At 39.2% G+C, this 12,872-nt stretch overlaps 1 protein-coding gene across 3 annotated transcripts in view; it reads left to right on the plus strand.

Moving 5' to 3' along the window:
- The window catches only part of EXOC6B (exocyst complex component 6B), a 647,056-nt gene that overhangs the window by 487,279 nt on the left and 146,905 nt on the right, over positions 1-12,872 (plus strand). For all 3 annotated transcript variants that reach the window (XM_019021027.4, XM_055378081.2, XM_055378080.2), the window contains one exon: positions 690-763. In XM_019021027.4, the coding sequence (XP_018876572.1) occupies positions 690-763 (74 nt within the window). The remainder of the gene's footprint in view (positions 1-689; positions 764-12,872) is intronic.

A 12,872-nucleotide genomic window follows, 5' to 3' on the forward strand; every position in this document is an offset into this window, starting at 1 on the left:
ACATGTGCAAATGTTCCCTAAGTTTTGCAGTGAGGTTTATTCAGATGGACCTTTTCATATCTGTAAATATTCCTTTGCTCAAAAGCCAAGTCATGGATTGGGATAGCCTCTGCTTCTGGGATGCGTGTGTGTGTGTGTGTGTGTGTGTGTGTGTGTGTGGGCAATAATGCAGTCATGAAATAATACAAATAATCAGTGAGGGAATAATTAATGATGTAGCAGGGAATATTTTTTGATAAATGCTTGGGGAATGAGGTGACAAGCGTGAAATTAGAAAATTCCTTCAGCGATCTAAAATATAAATAGCTTTCGGAACTGAAAAGAGTTTCACAGCTGAAGATTTTATTGTGTTGAGAGGAAAAACTTTTTTCTCTCCCCCACTCCCTCCTCCTTTGCAAGTTGTTTGTCCATTCACAAAACAAATACTCTGAAGCCCAGCGCAGCTCATGGGAATAAATTTCAGGTCGAATTAGTACAGTTTCCTTGCTGTCAGGATGCTGGAATTAATGGTGTTTTGATGACACGAATTTTGAAGGGCAAACAAAGAAGCTGAAGGGAGAGAGACATGACTCCTTAGAAGCTTGGTCGTCCTCTCCCCCAGCTTCTCTTGTCTTCCCTGTCATCCGTCTGCCAATCTCCCTGTCCATGGTTAGTTAAAGGCGCTTTTTATCCTCTTTTCTTTCCCACAGAGTTTGCCAGATCCGGCCCGGTGCCTGGGTTCCAGGAGGACACGCTGCAGTTGGCCTTCATCGACTTGAGACAAGTAAGTCTTTGTGTTTTTGTTTTTTGTTTTTCTTTTAAGATGTGTGACTGAAGACCATCAGGTCTTAAGGAAAAGGGGAAGGGAGGGGGATTGGCGTTGGTGATTCACATTGGAGACCTAAGGGTTTTCCCTGTATTTGAGGCCACCTCTTTTATTTAGCTATCTGGGATCCTTAGCTATGGTGGAGTTAAAGTTTTGTGGGTAGAAGGGAAGGTGGGGGTGGGAGGAGGGACCCAGAGTAGAGGGACTCAAGTGACCCTCAAGTGATGCGACCCATTGTGCTGTTGTTGGCTTTTGCAGACATAGCAAAAAGATAACTCAGCAAACCAATGCTAAGCAGGTGCACTGATGCAGAGACTGCCTGCTTGGAGAAGTTTTGTTTGTAGATAATGTGGCCAGCAGCATTTAAGAAAAATGAAATATTTTACATTCTGGATTGTTGGTTGGTTTGTTGACTTTTTCCTGCTGCCTTAAGTCTTCCCGCCTCCTCCTTTGTAGAATGTTGTCAGCCATGGGTAACTAAGTGGTCGTTTTTGAAGATGATTAGAAAAGGCCTGGACCAGTGATGCTAACCCTATTAAAGTAATGTGATGAAAGCTGATACTTGGGCATACCTGAGCTTTGGCAAGCCCATTAGATAGAACCAGTCATTCTATAGGACTGTTTCTTGCAGATTGAACTGGGTGGGTTGGTAGGCCTTGGTGGTTTGGATATAGGGAACAGGGTGGGCGGGGGCCTAGTGAGGGAGAGAGTTAACTGGGCTCTGTCATCTCTTCACTCTTAAGATGGATGGGGTTGGATAGAAAGTGTGAATGAAGTAAGAATCAATGACTGATGCTTCTTTCCTATTAAAACAATCTTTTTTTTTTTTTGTCTGTTTAAAAAAGGGGGCTGGCTTTGTTTCTCCTGCCATAATGATGCAGTGCCTCTTGTTTTCAGAGCTGACATAGTTTGCATTCTGAAAACTTTTAGTTGCCCAGGGTATTTCTTAAAGCTGCAGGACCCCTTGTATCGGTAGTTCCTTACCACTGTGATTCGATTCATGCTGGAACAGCTTTTAACCCATAATGGATGGCCTGAGCTACCCCTGAATCCTTGTAGATGGGTGGTGTAATCTGTCATCTGATGACAATTCTGGAAAGCACTGTTAAGCAGAAAACAGAAAATTGTGTGTCTATAGACCTGCCAAAGTTTGAGGATTCAGGCTGTGTCCCAGAAACGTGTGTCAACTTAATATTTGGGGGCCAAGGTGGGGGTTCTCTTGCACATTAAGGATTCACCAGCATGATCACAAATGGAACAATCTCTTCCCACACTTAAGACCTTCCACCTGTAGATTTAGCAACTCAACTGAGACATTCAGGTTTTAATCCCTTGACTGATGTAAGATTGAAAGATTGGGATTTTGGTTTAGGGTTTGTGGAGTGATATCTGTTGGATTCCCTCCCACCCTCCTGTTTCTTCTCAGAAACTTCTAACCCAACTGGCTTTTCTTGGAAAGTAGAAATTGAATTTCATTGGAGAAACACATCCAAGGAAAAATGTTTCCATTCTTACTATTCATGAGAAGGAAGCGTGGTTATTCTCTCTAGTTTGTGGTTTTGGTCCCTATGGAAAGGAACTAGTGTTCACAGAAAATGTTAACTAAGGGAGTAAGTTAGAAAGCACAGCCAAAATAAGGTGGATCAGAGTCGGGAATGAATGTGCAAGTACTTGTAAGCTCTCAGTGAGCACTGTCATTTATGCTTAAGTTCCTATTTTCTATTACATTTCTCTTCCCAGAGTTGCTTTTATAATGTTTTAATAGTAGAAACCCAAAACCCAAAATTTTACTGGTAATGAAAGAGTATGCCTCTTTCTATTCAATCTGTCACCTAATTTCTACTTATACCTGTCTCTACTGAAGCAGCTTAAAGGGATAATTTTTCTAACCTAGATTGTTTGAAAAACTTCTTTAGTTCTTGGTCTGTAGCTCATTATTAGTAGACCTCAGGTAGGTTGAGTGATTGTGAAAAAAATTATCTCTCCACATCCTGTGCTGAAAATATTTCTCTCTTTGCAGTTCATCTTAGTCATTCTCAGAACTTATTTAAAGTGAGCATCATTTTAAAAGGAGGCTTCTGAACTACAGAGATGTTCAAACTCTAAACAGAAAACCTGGGACTATGTTTTCTTAAACATTTAGGCTGCTAAAACAGAATTTTTGAATTTTGGGATTGGAGGCTAATCTCAAAAATTTTGTAGTATAACATTTGGCTTTATACTTCAATCCCTGTACAGCACCCCAGACTTTGATTGAATATCTTCCTTGAGGAGGATCCACTACCCTAAAGCAGCAAGTTCCACCTTAGGACAATATGATTACTAGAAAGATATTTCTTAAGTTGGCTAAAATCTGTCTCACTTAACCTTAACCCTTTAAATCTTTATATTTTTATCTGGGCATCCCCAATTAGAGGAATGGGCTTCCTACTCCTCATTTATTGAGCTTCCTATTTGCTAGTATTTGAGTCTTTTTCACATGTCACATTGTTACCTATTTCTCATCTAGTCCTTACAGGGTTGATTTTATGGACCAAAACTGAATACTACTCTCACTGGTCTGTGTTTTTCTTTCAGACATATTATTAAGAACACAGATTTTTTTTCATTACATAATGACCTATCTAAACCTATAACTGACCTCCTGAGTCAGTTATCTAGCTTAACTGAATTAATCATTATGCCCTTAATAAGCCAAAGATAAAAATATTAAATAGGAAGCCCAAGTTAAGGTAAATTATATGGTACACACTCATGTAAGAAGAGGATCTGCCCCCAGTGCAGTGCAGCAAGGATATTCTTTTACCGTCATTGAGTGTATTTGCCTCGCTGTCTTATATGTGTATTCTGAGCATGCTTCCACAGTGTCTTGCTTTAGAGAGTTTCAGACAGTATCAATTTAATGAATAATTTTAAAATATTCAAAACGTGGAATATTTGATGAAATCATCTTTGTATAGACTATAATAACGGTCATTTAAAAGTTGTAGAATTTCATTAGGAAGCAAATTAGATGCGGATAGCAAAACTGTTCATCCTTTTTTACTTGTCCTATTCTCACTTTTCTACTTCTTAAGAGAAAGAGAGAAATGACATTTTGAATATACAAGCTTTCATGATATTTTACTGTTGTGTGGCACTTCAGAGTTAAAGTACAAATAAGTTAAACCTCATTTGTCAGATTTCTGAGTTTGGAAAACCTACTATTAATAATATTGTGAATTAGATAGTACAAATCAAAATCCCCTTCTTTAACACTTTGTGTTTTCTATCTTTATAAGTAGGATTGCAGTATGACTTCTCATGCAAAAAATCAAATATATGTGAATATTTCCATCAAAATCCAAATTTGGGCTAATGCTGAATTTTGAGAAGGGTAGCTTAAAGGCTCATTTAATTAGCTATCTTGAAGTGGCATGTAAACACCAAGTGCTGACCTTTAATGGTTCATAATTGAGAATTATAATAAAGGACCAATAGTAGATTCTCAGTACTTACTTTATTCTTTAAACAGTGGCATGGCTTATATTTTTCTTCCATGGTTAAACATTAAGTAGATAATGCTGATCAACACTAGAATTTGATTTTCATTTCAGTTTATTTTATCAAAGTCTAAGTGCCTACTGTGTACAAATCACAACCTAAGTGTTGTGGGAATACATGAATGAATATAGTATAATCTGTGCCCTCTGGGAGCAAAGGAATGACCAGCAAATTCCTGATTCTAATATAAGGCACACTGTGATAAGTACTACATTGAAGGATGAAGCCATTATGTATGTTTCAGTTAGTTCAGTGACTTTTGCTACAAAATAAATTACCCCACAACATGTTGGCTTAAAACAAGAACCACTTATGAAGCTCAAATTTCTACAGATTCTCAATTAGGGTAGGTTCAGCTGGGCTTACTCATACTTTGAGGTCTGCTGCTAGATTGGCTAGGGACTGGTTGGTCTAGCATGCTTTAGCTAGGACTACTCTTTTCTACTCTCTGTGATCTCTCATCTACAAACAACCTAACCTAGATTTATTTACACGGCATCTTGGCAGAGTTCCAAGAAAGCAATAGGAAATGCGCAAACTCCTTGAAGCCTACACTTGGAGCTAGCAAACCATCAGTTCTACCACATTCTTGTGGCTGAAGCTAGTCACAAGGCCAGTCCAAATTCAAGAAACGGGGACATAAACTCCAATTTACACTCTAGTTGAGCTATAAGACATATATAAACAATGCAAATGAAGAGCAAGTTTGTACCTATAAGTGCAAAAAGAGGCCGTGAAGTAGAGAGGCCTATGTGTGCCTGAGTAGCTATAAAATATTTCATGGAAAAGGTGAAGAGTCACACTGAAAGTCAAGCATTGTTAAGGGAAGAAAATATTTAAAGCATAGAAAATAGCAGATTTAAGTTTTGTTTAAAAACATGGGTGTTTTGTATGTTAGTTTAATTAGGATCTAGACTGTCTTTTTTAAGTATTAGGCTGATCTCTTTAAATCCCCATTTCTTAATTTCTCATATTATTTTTTGTTGTTTGTCTTCCTCATATACCTCTTCTTTTATGTCCTATCTATTCTTCTCCTCATTAAATGTTACTATTTACAGGCTACCCTGAAACATTTCACATTTCTGTTATTCACATTCATTGTAAGTGCTTCTTAACTTCCTTGGATAATAGTTTGCATTATTTATTTAATCTATGATAGTTTACCTTCCATGTTTGGCCAAAGGCTTGAGGGTGTTCCTTTTCTTAGTAACATCCCATTATTTTCTGTTCCTTGGCCCCAACAGTTATTTACTTCTGATATATACTTAAGTTTTTATAAAGCTGAATGAACTAGGTTGTAACATTGCATCAGATCTCGTGAATGGAGCTTGCTGGCAACGACTCTCATACAGCAAGCCATCCCAAGATATCTAGGGCTTTTTTTTAGATTGAGCTGTTGATATTCCCTCTAGGCCAGTTATTCCCCAATTTCTAACCTACAATCTAAAGTAAACACAGTGCATTTCCATTGCAGACACTTAACCTGCCTTGAAAACAACTATAGGACCAAGAGAAATAGTTGCATGTTTCTTTTGAGATGTTGAACAAATACTGCTGCTATTCCTTTTAGAGGTATAGAGGTAAAACCCGTACCTTCGGTTAGTTAACACCCGTTAGGAAAACTTGAGAACAACTCAAGAACTTAACTATGTAGAACTGCCCCTCCTACTTCTCATCCTGTCATGATCCTCTTCAATAAAATTTTGATTTTCAAATCAAATTGCCCAAGTCTAGTGAATATTATGTGTTCCTAGAAGGAACATTCCCCCTTTGCTTGACTGCTGTGACTCATAGGAAAAAATCTTAACTTTAATAATTATTTGTATTTTAGCCTCAGTAGAAAACCCATTTATATCAGAAGCTGATTTTTGTTTTCTGATACAGCAATATACCAAAAAGACATGTAGTCCATAAGATTTATTTTCTAATGTTTTACCATAACCAGTCTAAACTGTCCCCTAACTAGGAGGCTTCATAGGAGGTGGGGCTGGGGTGGGGCAGGCCCATATCCCAAAAGGTCAGAGATGTCAGTCTTCTGTTTTTCGTTATAACCATTAAACCGTTAACAGGAAGCCATTTCCCACATGTACTTAATACTGGTCCTGAACTTGCTGGAATATAACTTGGGTTTTGGGAGATGAACTGTAGTTTTCCCAAGTGTTTACTGAACAGCTACTGAGCAGTTGATGAAGAGAAGTGTGGGGGTAGGTAGCAGGGGAAAGTTTTTATGAAAAGATATTCTTGGTAGAGAAAATACAGTTGTTTGCAAACCTTCCTCCAGTTGGGAAGTGTACAGACCAGTAATGTTGTCAGTAGAGATACTCTCCAAGCGCTCAGTTGAAATATTCTGTTGACCTTCAGATTGTATGTGATGTCAAATAATGGCCTATAAAACTGGGAGCCATCTATACCATAGTCAGAAGTCAAATCACTTGATAACTCATGGAATTAGAAGATGTCATTACTATGACTGTTGTGGATAATAGGATTAGAAGGAATGAGTTAAGCCATAAAGTACATTATCTTGGAAGAGATTATCTGTACCACTGATAGAGTAGCATGTATATATGAGGAGGGCAGATGAGAAATGAAATCCAGGGTCATCATATCCCAAAGGCATTTGGTGGTTAGAAGAAGATATAGTAATATCAGACCACCTGCACAGATCTCTTTGCAGATGCAGAGCCACTTCATGTCCTGCAGACCATATTTCAGATCTTGACATAGCCACAGCAAGCACTTGGATATAGATATAGACCTCCCTAATCAGGAAATGTTCATTCATTTATTCAACACTGTGCCTAGCCCAGGTAGTATACAATGCAGTGAATAAAACAGGCCCTTACCTTTATGGAGCTTGCATTCTTGTATAACATTCTCTTCTCCCCATAGTCTCTCTTCAGGTGGCCCGATGCTCCAAGGGATGTCACTTTATCTAGATTTTTTTTTTTTTTTGTATTGGTGCCATAGTTCCGTTTTAGGAAACAGCTATAGAGTTTTCTGGCAAGATCTCTAGGGCAAGGCCAACTCTGCTGTACGCAGATACACAGACTTTCAGAGAAGACATTTTAGCTGTGGTTTAGCAGCCCGACATAAATAAGATGGTCAACTTCAAAAGATGGTCCTTTGGTTTTTGGAAGCAGAGTTTTCTGGTCGTTTTGCTAAAATTGTATTGCCCAAGTTGTTTTGACAGATGCCTGTAACCTTCAAGGTGATACCTCCAGCATCAAAGGAAGCTCTGACAGGAAATAATCCCTATTCCTAAGTATGGGTAGGGGAGAGCTAACAGCTTCTGGGGATGGTTCTGTGAAAAATAGAAGAAGGAACACCATGAGAATAGGCTCCATTGAGCTAGAACTTTGACTTTATAGCAAAGGCTGGATCAGCATATGCAAGGATAGGGCACAGATGAATAAAGTCTTCAGCTTCTGGAATGCTTTAGTAGTCTCTGCAAAAAAGATCTATCTCCTTCCCTTGCTTGAGACATTAGTAACTAGAGCCATCAGAGGAAATTAGTAGGAGGAATTGCCAGTAATATGTAACAAATTCTGGGATTTGCTAGAATGTCCTTAATTGATTGGAGGAGAATCTGCTGTAGAACTGCCAAGACTTCATCTCACTTCATACCAGCTTCTTAACTGGGGAGGAAGTGCGTTTGGAAATTCTACCTCAGGGCATTTTTTGATTTAACAAATAGTTCATATTTGGCAGACCAGGACCTCATGAAATAATATCCAAACAGAGCAGAAATCTTTGGTATAGAAAATCATGTAAGATGTCATTTAAGTACCAGGAAAAGACCAAAATTTAATGGGCCAAGTGGCATCATAGCATGTCTGGAAGGCCATTTTCTATTCATTATCCTCTTACTATGAAAATCATTTTAGCACCTCAGGGGTCTAACTTCCTAAAAGTCCCCATGGAATTGTTTCAGGAGATTAGGAATCAGGGGAGAGGGAGTATTCGTAGTAGATGATAACCACACTAAGACCATGGTAGTCTTATGAGAGGTAGACTCCTTTTTATTTTTATTTTAATGGGGAAGGGGTCCTTGAAGGGAAGGTGGAAGGGCTGATGAACTCCACTGTGGTTTTCCTCAGAGAGCAAGCACACCCACTTAGTAGCAATGTAAGCCCCAAACAGTTGGTTCTTTGCACAATTGTATGTGGTAGAAAGGTAACTTCTGGACCTCTTTGAGGGTTCTTCCCTGGAGAGTTTGTGTGTCTGGAAATGCTAGCTCATGAATGACAGGCACTATCATAAATGGCAGATATGTGAAGAAAAGCAGCAGTTGAAGGTCCTTCAGTTCGGAGCAGTTCTGACAACCTTTTGGGTAGCAGGAGATAAAATACCAGGCTTTTGACATATTTCCCCAAGAAAAATTAATGAGGTTTGGCCTTCTGACTCATGGGCCTCCCAGGCTTAGAGTTTCCATTGTTGCTTTCAACCCATATTGCCACAGTCTAACCAAACGCTGGCTTGCCCAGCACTTTCTGCTTCATCCCGGAGGCAGAGCCCTGCTACTTAGAGGTTCCACCAGAGTATATTATGTTGGTGCAAAAGTAATTGCGGTTTTGCCATTGAAACTAATGGCAAAAACCACAATTACTTTTGCACCATCCTAATAGAACACCCTTTCCATTAGGTGTTAGAATGACCTTTTACAGAACTGTCAGTCTAATCTGTGACAACTCTCCTACCCCTCTGCTTCAGTAGAACAATGACTGTAACTTTTGATGTGGACGTGGTGCCAGCATCACTCTAGATAGCCTCACAGCAAAGTCAGTCAGTTTGAAGGCGTTGGTTCCATTCCATTTCAGCTTTTGAGTGAAGAGCTAACAAGCATAACATAGTAAGCCACCTAGCAATTGCTACCTTAGTCCACAGACAGCATTGTCAATCCTCTCATGCTGTATCATAGGGGACCTAGGTAACCTGTGAGACACCTTGCTGCCTGACTACCCTGAGGCATTGCACTACTTTCTGCTTCTCCCAACAAACCAAGCCTGAGGAATTCAGAAGGTTTCTCCCTAACCTCTACCATACAGCATGAATATGCCTATCCACAAACATGGAATTTGAAAGTTTTTGAGACAATCACATCTTTATGAGAAGGGACAGGAGAGTCATTACCAGTGAATTTCCCTGGGAGTAGCAGTGGTATCAGAGGCTGTTGTAGTGGTGCTGGTTGAATGAAAACTACCAGGTTTTGAACACGAATCTCATCTTCGTTAACTGCGCTGTGTAGCTTTCTACTAGAGGACCCTTACAGGCCAAGGAAAAGCCTTGGAACCAATTTCTAACTACTGCATTCTACTGGTAGCCGGTGGAGGGCAGCAGAGAGTGACACCAAAGGTCCAGATTGAGGCAACTAGGACATAGTTCAGTTTACCAAGAAAGAAGCACCCTTAGCTATAAAAGAATTAACTACCTGGGAGCCACAGTTACAAGCATGGATCCCTGGGGAGCAAGGACCAAAGGGAGAATCCAGAACCCTAATCTGAGTGTTAAAACACTTCCTTCTAGGGCAAGTCCAGGAACCAGGAATGGGTAAAGCTGTGAGGTAGGACCGATTATGAAACGGGAACTGGACAGCATCAGTGAAGGTAGAAAACCGAAAGGACAGTCTAAAGTGTCAAGTCCCAAGAGGACAAGTGAAGATAGAACAGGAATCAGGTTGCTTCTGGACCTCTTTGAGGGTTCTTCTCTCGAGAGTTTGTGTCTGGAAATGCTAGCTCATGAATGAGAGGCACCGTGGGCCATGTCAGATTAAACCATTATAAATGGCAGGTATGTGAAGACAAGCAGAAGATGAAAGCCCTTTGGTTTGTAGCAGTTCTGACAACCTTTTGGGTAGCAGGAGATAAAACACCAGGCTTGAATGAAAGAAAGAAGTACAGTGGGAGGCAAGCCAGAATGAATGAGTTAAAGAGGCAAAAGTACAGTCAGGGAGATCGATCCTCTGAGGCAATGGTACCCAAGGAAGGAGCCTTGTGTAGGGTACATATCTGCAAAGGGAACAATTTCAGACACAACCAGCTGTATCTATGGGATTCTCATCTCTTAAATATTAATAGCTGCTTCTTGATTCGCCAGGATCATTTCTTTCTTGGTCTGTTGATTTTAAGGGTAAAATAACTTGTTGAGAATGTGGAGAGAGTGAGAGAGATGATGCGACGTTCTCAGATGTGGTTAAGGGATTGTTGTACATGAAATGAAATTCAACGTGGGCATGAAGCCTTTCTGGATAACATTTGTGTGAAAGGACAGCCTGTTTTCCTAGAATAGCTTTTGATATTCCCTTTTCATGTTTTATACTGTAACACTGGCTAAGAATATACAGTAGAAAAGAAAAATGGGCTCTGATGACTAGTTATATAGGCAAGATCCCAGTCAGTCCAGAGACTTAAGATCTGTTCCCAGTAGGTTAGCAGAGAGTTGTGTTTGGAGTCTCTTTATGCTGAATGCTCAGCATTTTTCCAAACCCCCTTAGGTATGAAGAAAGAAAATTCTGCCTCGATCTATTAAGTTCTAGTGTCTCCCTCTTTTCTTCAACCCCTCAAGCATCAGAAAAACAGGGCTTCTGTAACCACAAATTTCAGGAACCCTCTACTGGGTGGCAGGGCAGCATGGTGATTAGGTTTGCAACTGAGCAGACCTTACGTTACTAGCTGTGACATTTGGCAAATTATTTGACCTCTTTGAGGTGTCATTTCCTAGACTATTAAATGAAAATTTTAAATAGCTTATAAGGCTTATAATGTTGGAGTAAGCATTAAATAAGACAATATAATTATGTTGCTTATTATTCGGTAAGCATTTAATTAATGAAGTAGCTATTATTATTATTACTTCTACTATTGCTGTCACTGTACTGTAGTGGCCTACTTAAGAAGTCTGCCTGCATGGAAATGGTATCCAGATGAAAGTCAGGCAACCTGGAGTGATCACTTAACTCTTGCTGATTCATTACATGACAGGATACTTGTGTCTTTGGCTAATGGCTCATACTGGGGCTCCTGCCATTTCTCAGAAAGTAAGGAATTGAGAATGCTAACTATTAAATGTTCTGAGCTCTTCTGAGCATAGAGGTAACTGAAAAGAAATTAAGCCTTGAGTTAATTTTTCATGTTTAATCAAATTACAAGTCATTTGCTTTATTTTTCTCTATTAAGAAGTACTGTTTATGAAAATATTACTATAGTAGATTAAAAATAGTTATCAAAGATGAAAAATAAGCCCTAACTAAATGTTCTATCTTAACACAATTGTTTATTTTGTGGGGCTCTTTCTGGTCTTTTTTTTTATATGCTTATTTGTAATACCTATGTCCTTTTATATTTAACTTTTTTTTTGAATCCTGCTTTCTCTTATATTTATTTTGATTATACTTTAAATTCTGGGGTACATGTGCAGAATGTGCAGTTTTGTTACATAGGTATACACGTGCCATGGTGGTTTGCTGCACCCATCAACCCGTCACCTACATTAGGTATTTCTCCTAATGCTATCCCTCCCCTAGCCCCCCACCCCCAACAGGCCCCAGTGTGTGATGTTCCCCTCCCTATGTCCATGTCTTCTCATTGTTCAGCTCCCACTTATGAGTGGGAACATACGGTGTTTGGTTCTCTGTTCTTGTGTTGGTTTGCTGAGAATGATTGTTTTCAGCTTCATCTATGTCCCTGCAAAGGACATGAACTCATCCTTTTTTATGGCTATATAGTATTCCATGGTGTATATGTGCCACATTTTCTTTATCCAGTCTATCATTGATGGACATTTGGGTTGGTTCCAAGTCTTTGCTATTGTGAATAGTGCCGCAATAAACATACACGTGCATGTGTCTTTATAGTAGAATGATTTATAATCCTTTGGGTACATACCCAGTAACGGGATTACTGAGTCAAATGGTATTTCTAGTTCTAGATCCTTGAGGAATTGCCACACTGTCTTCCACAATGGTTGAACTTATTTACATTCCCACCAACAGTGTAAAAGCATTCCTATTTCTCCACATCCTCTCCAGCATCTGTTGTTTCCTGACTTTTTAATGATCACCATTCTAACTGTCATGAGATGGTATCTCATTGTGGTTTTTGATTTGTATTTCTCTAATGACCAGTGATGATGAGCATTTTTTCATATGTTTGTTGGCTGCATAAATGCTTTCTTTTGAGAAGTGTCTTTTCATATCCTTTGCCCACTTTTTGATGGGGTTGTTTGTTTTTTTCTTGTAAATTTGTTTCTTTGTAGATTCTGGATATTAGTGCTTTGTCAGGGATAGATTGCAAAAATTTTCTCCCATTCTGTAGGTTGTCTGTTCAATCTGACGATAGTTTCTTTTGCTGTGCAGAAGCTCTTTAGTTTAATTAGATCCCATGTATCAATTTTGGCTTTTGTTGCCATTGCTTTTGGTATTTTGGACATGAAGTCTTTGCCCATGCCTATGTCCTGAATGGTTTTACCTAGGTTCTCTTCTAGGATTTTTATGCTTTTAGGTCTTACATTTAAGTCTTTAATCCAG

The sequence above is a fragment of the Gorilla gorilla genome, chromosome 12 (assembly GCF_029281585.2).
Source record: "Gorilla gorilla gorilla isolate KB3781 chromosome 12, NHGRI_mGorGor1-v2.1_pri, whole genome shotgun sequence".
NCBI classification, from domain to species: Eukaryota; Metazoa; Chordata; class Mammalia; order Primates; family Hominidae; genus Gorilla; species Gorilla gorilla.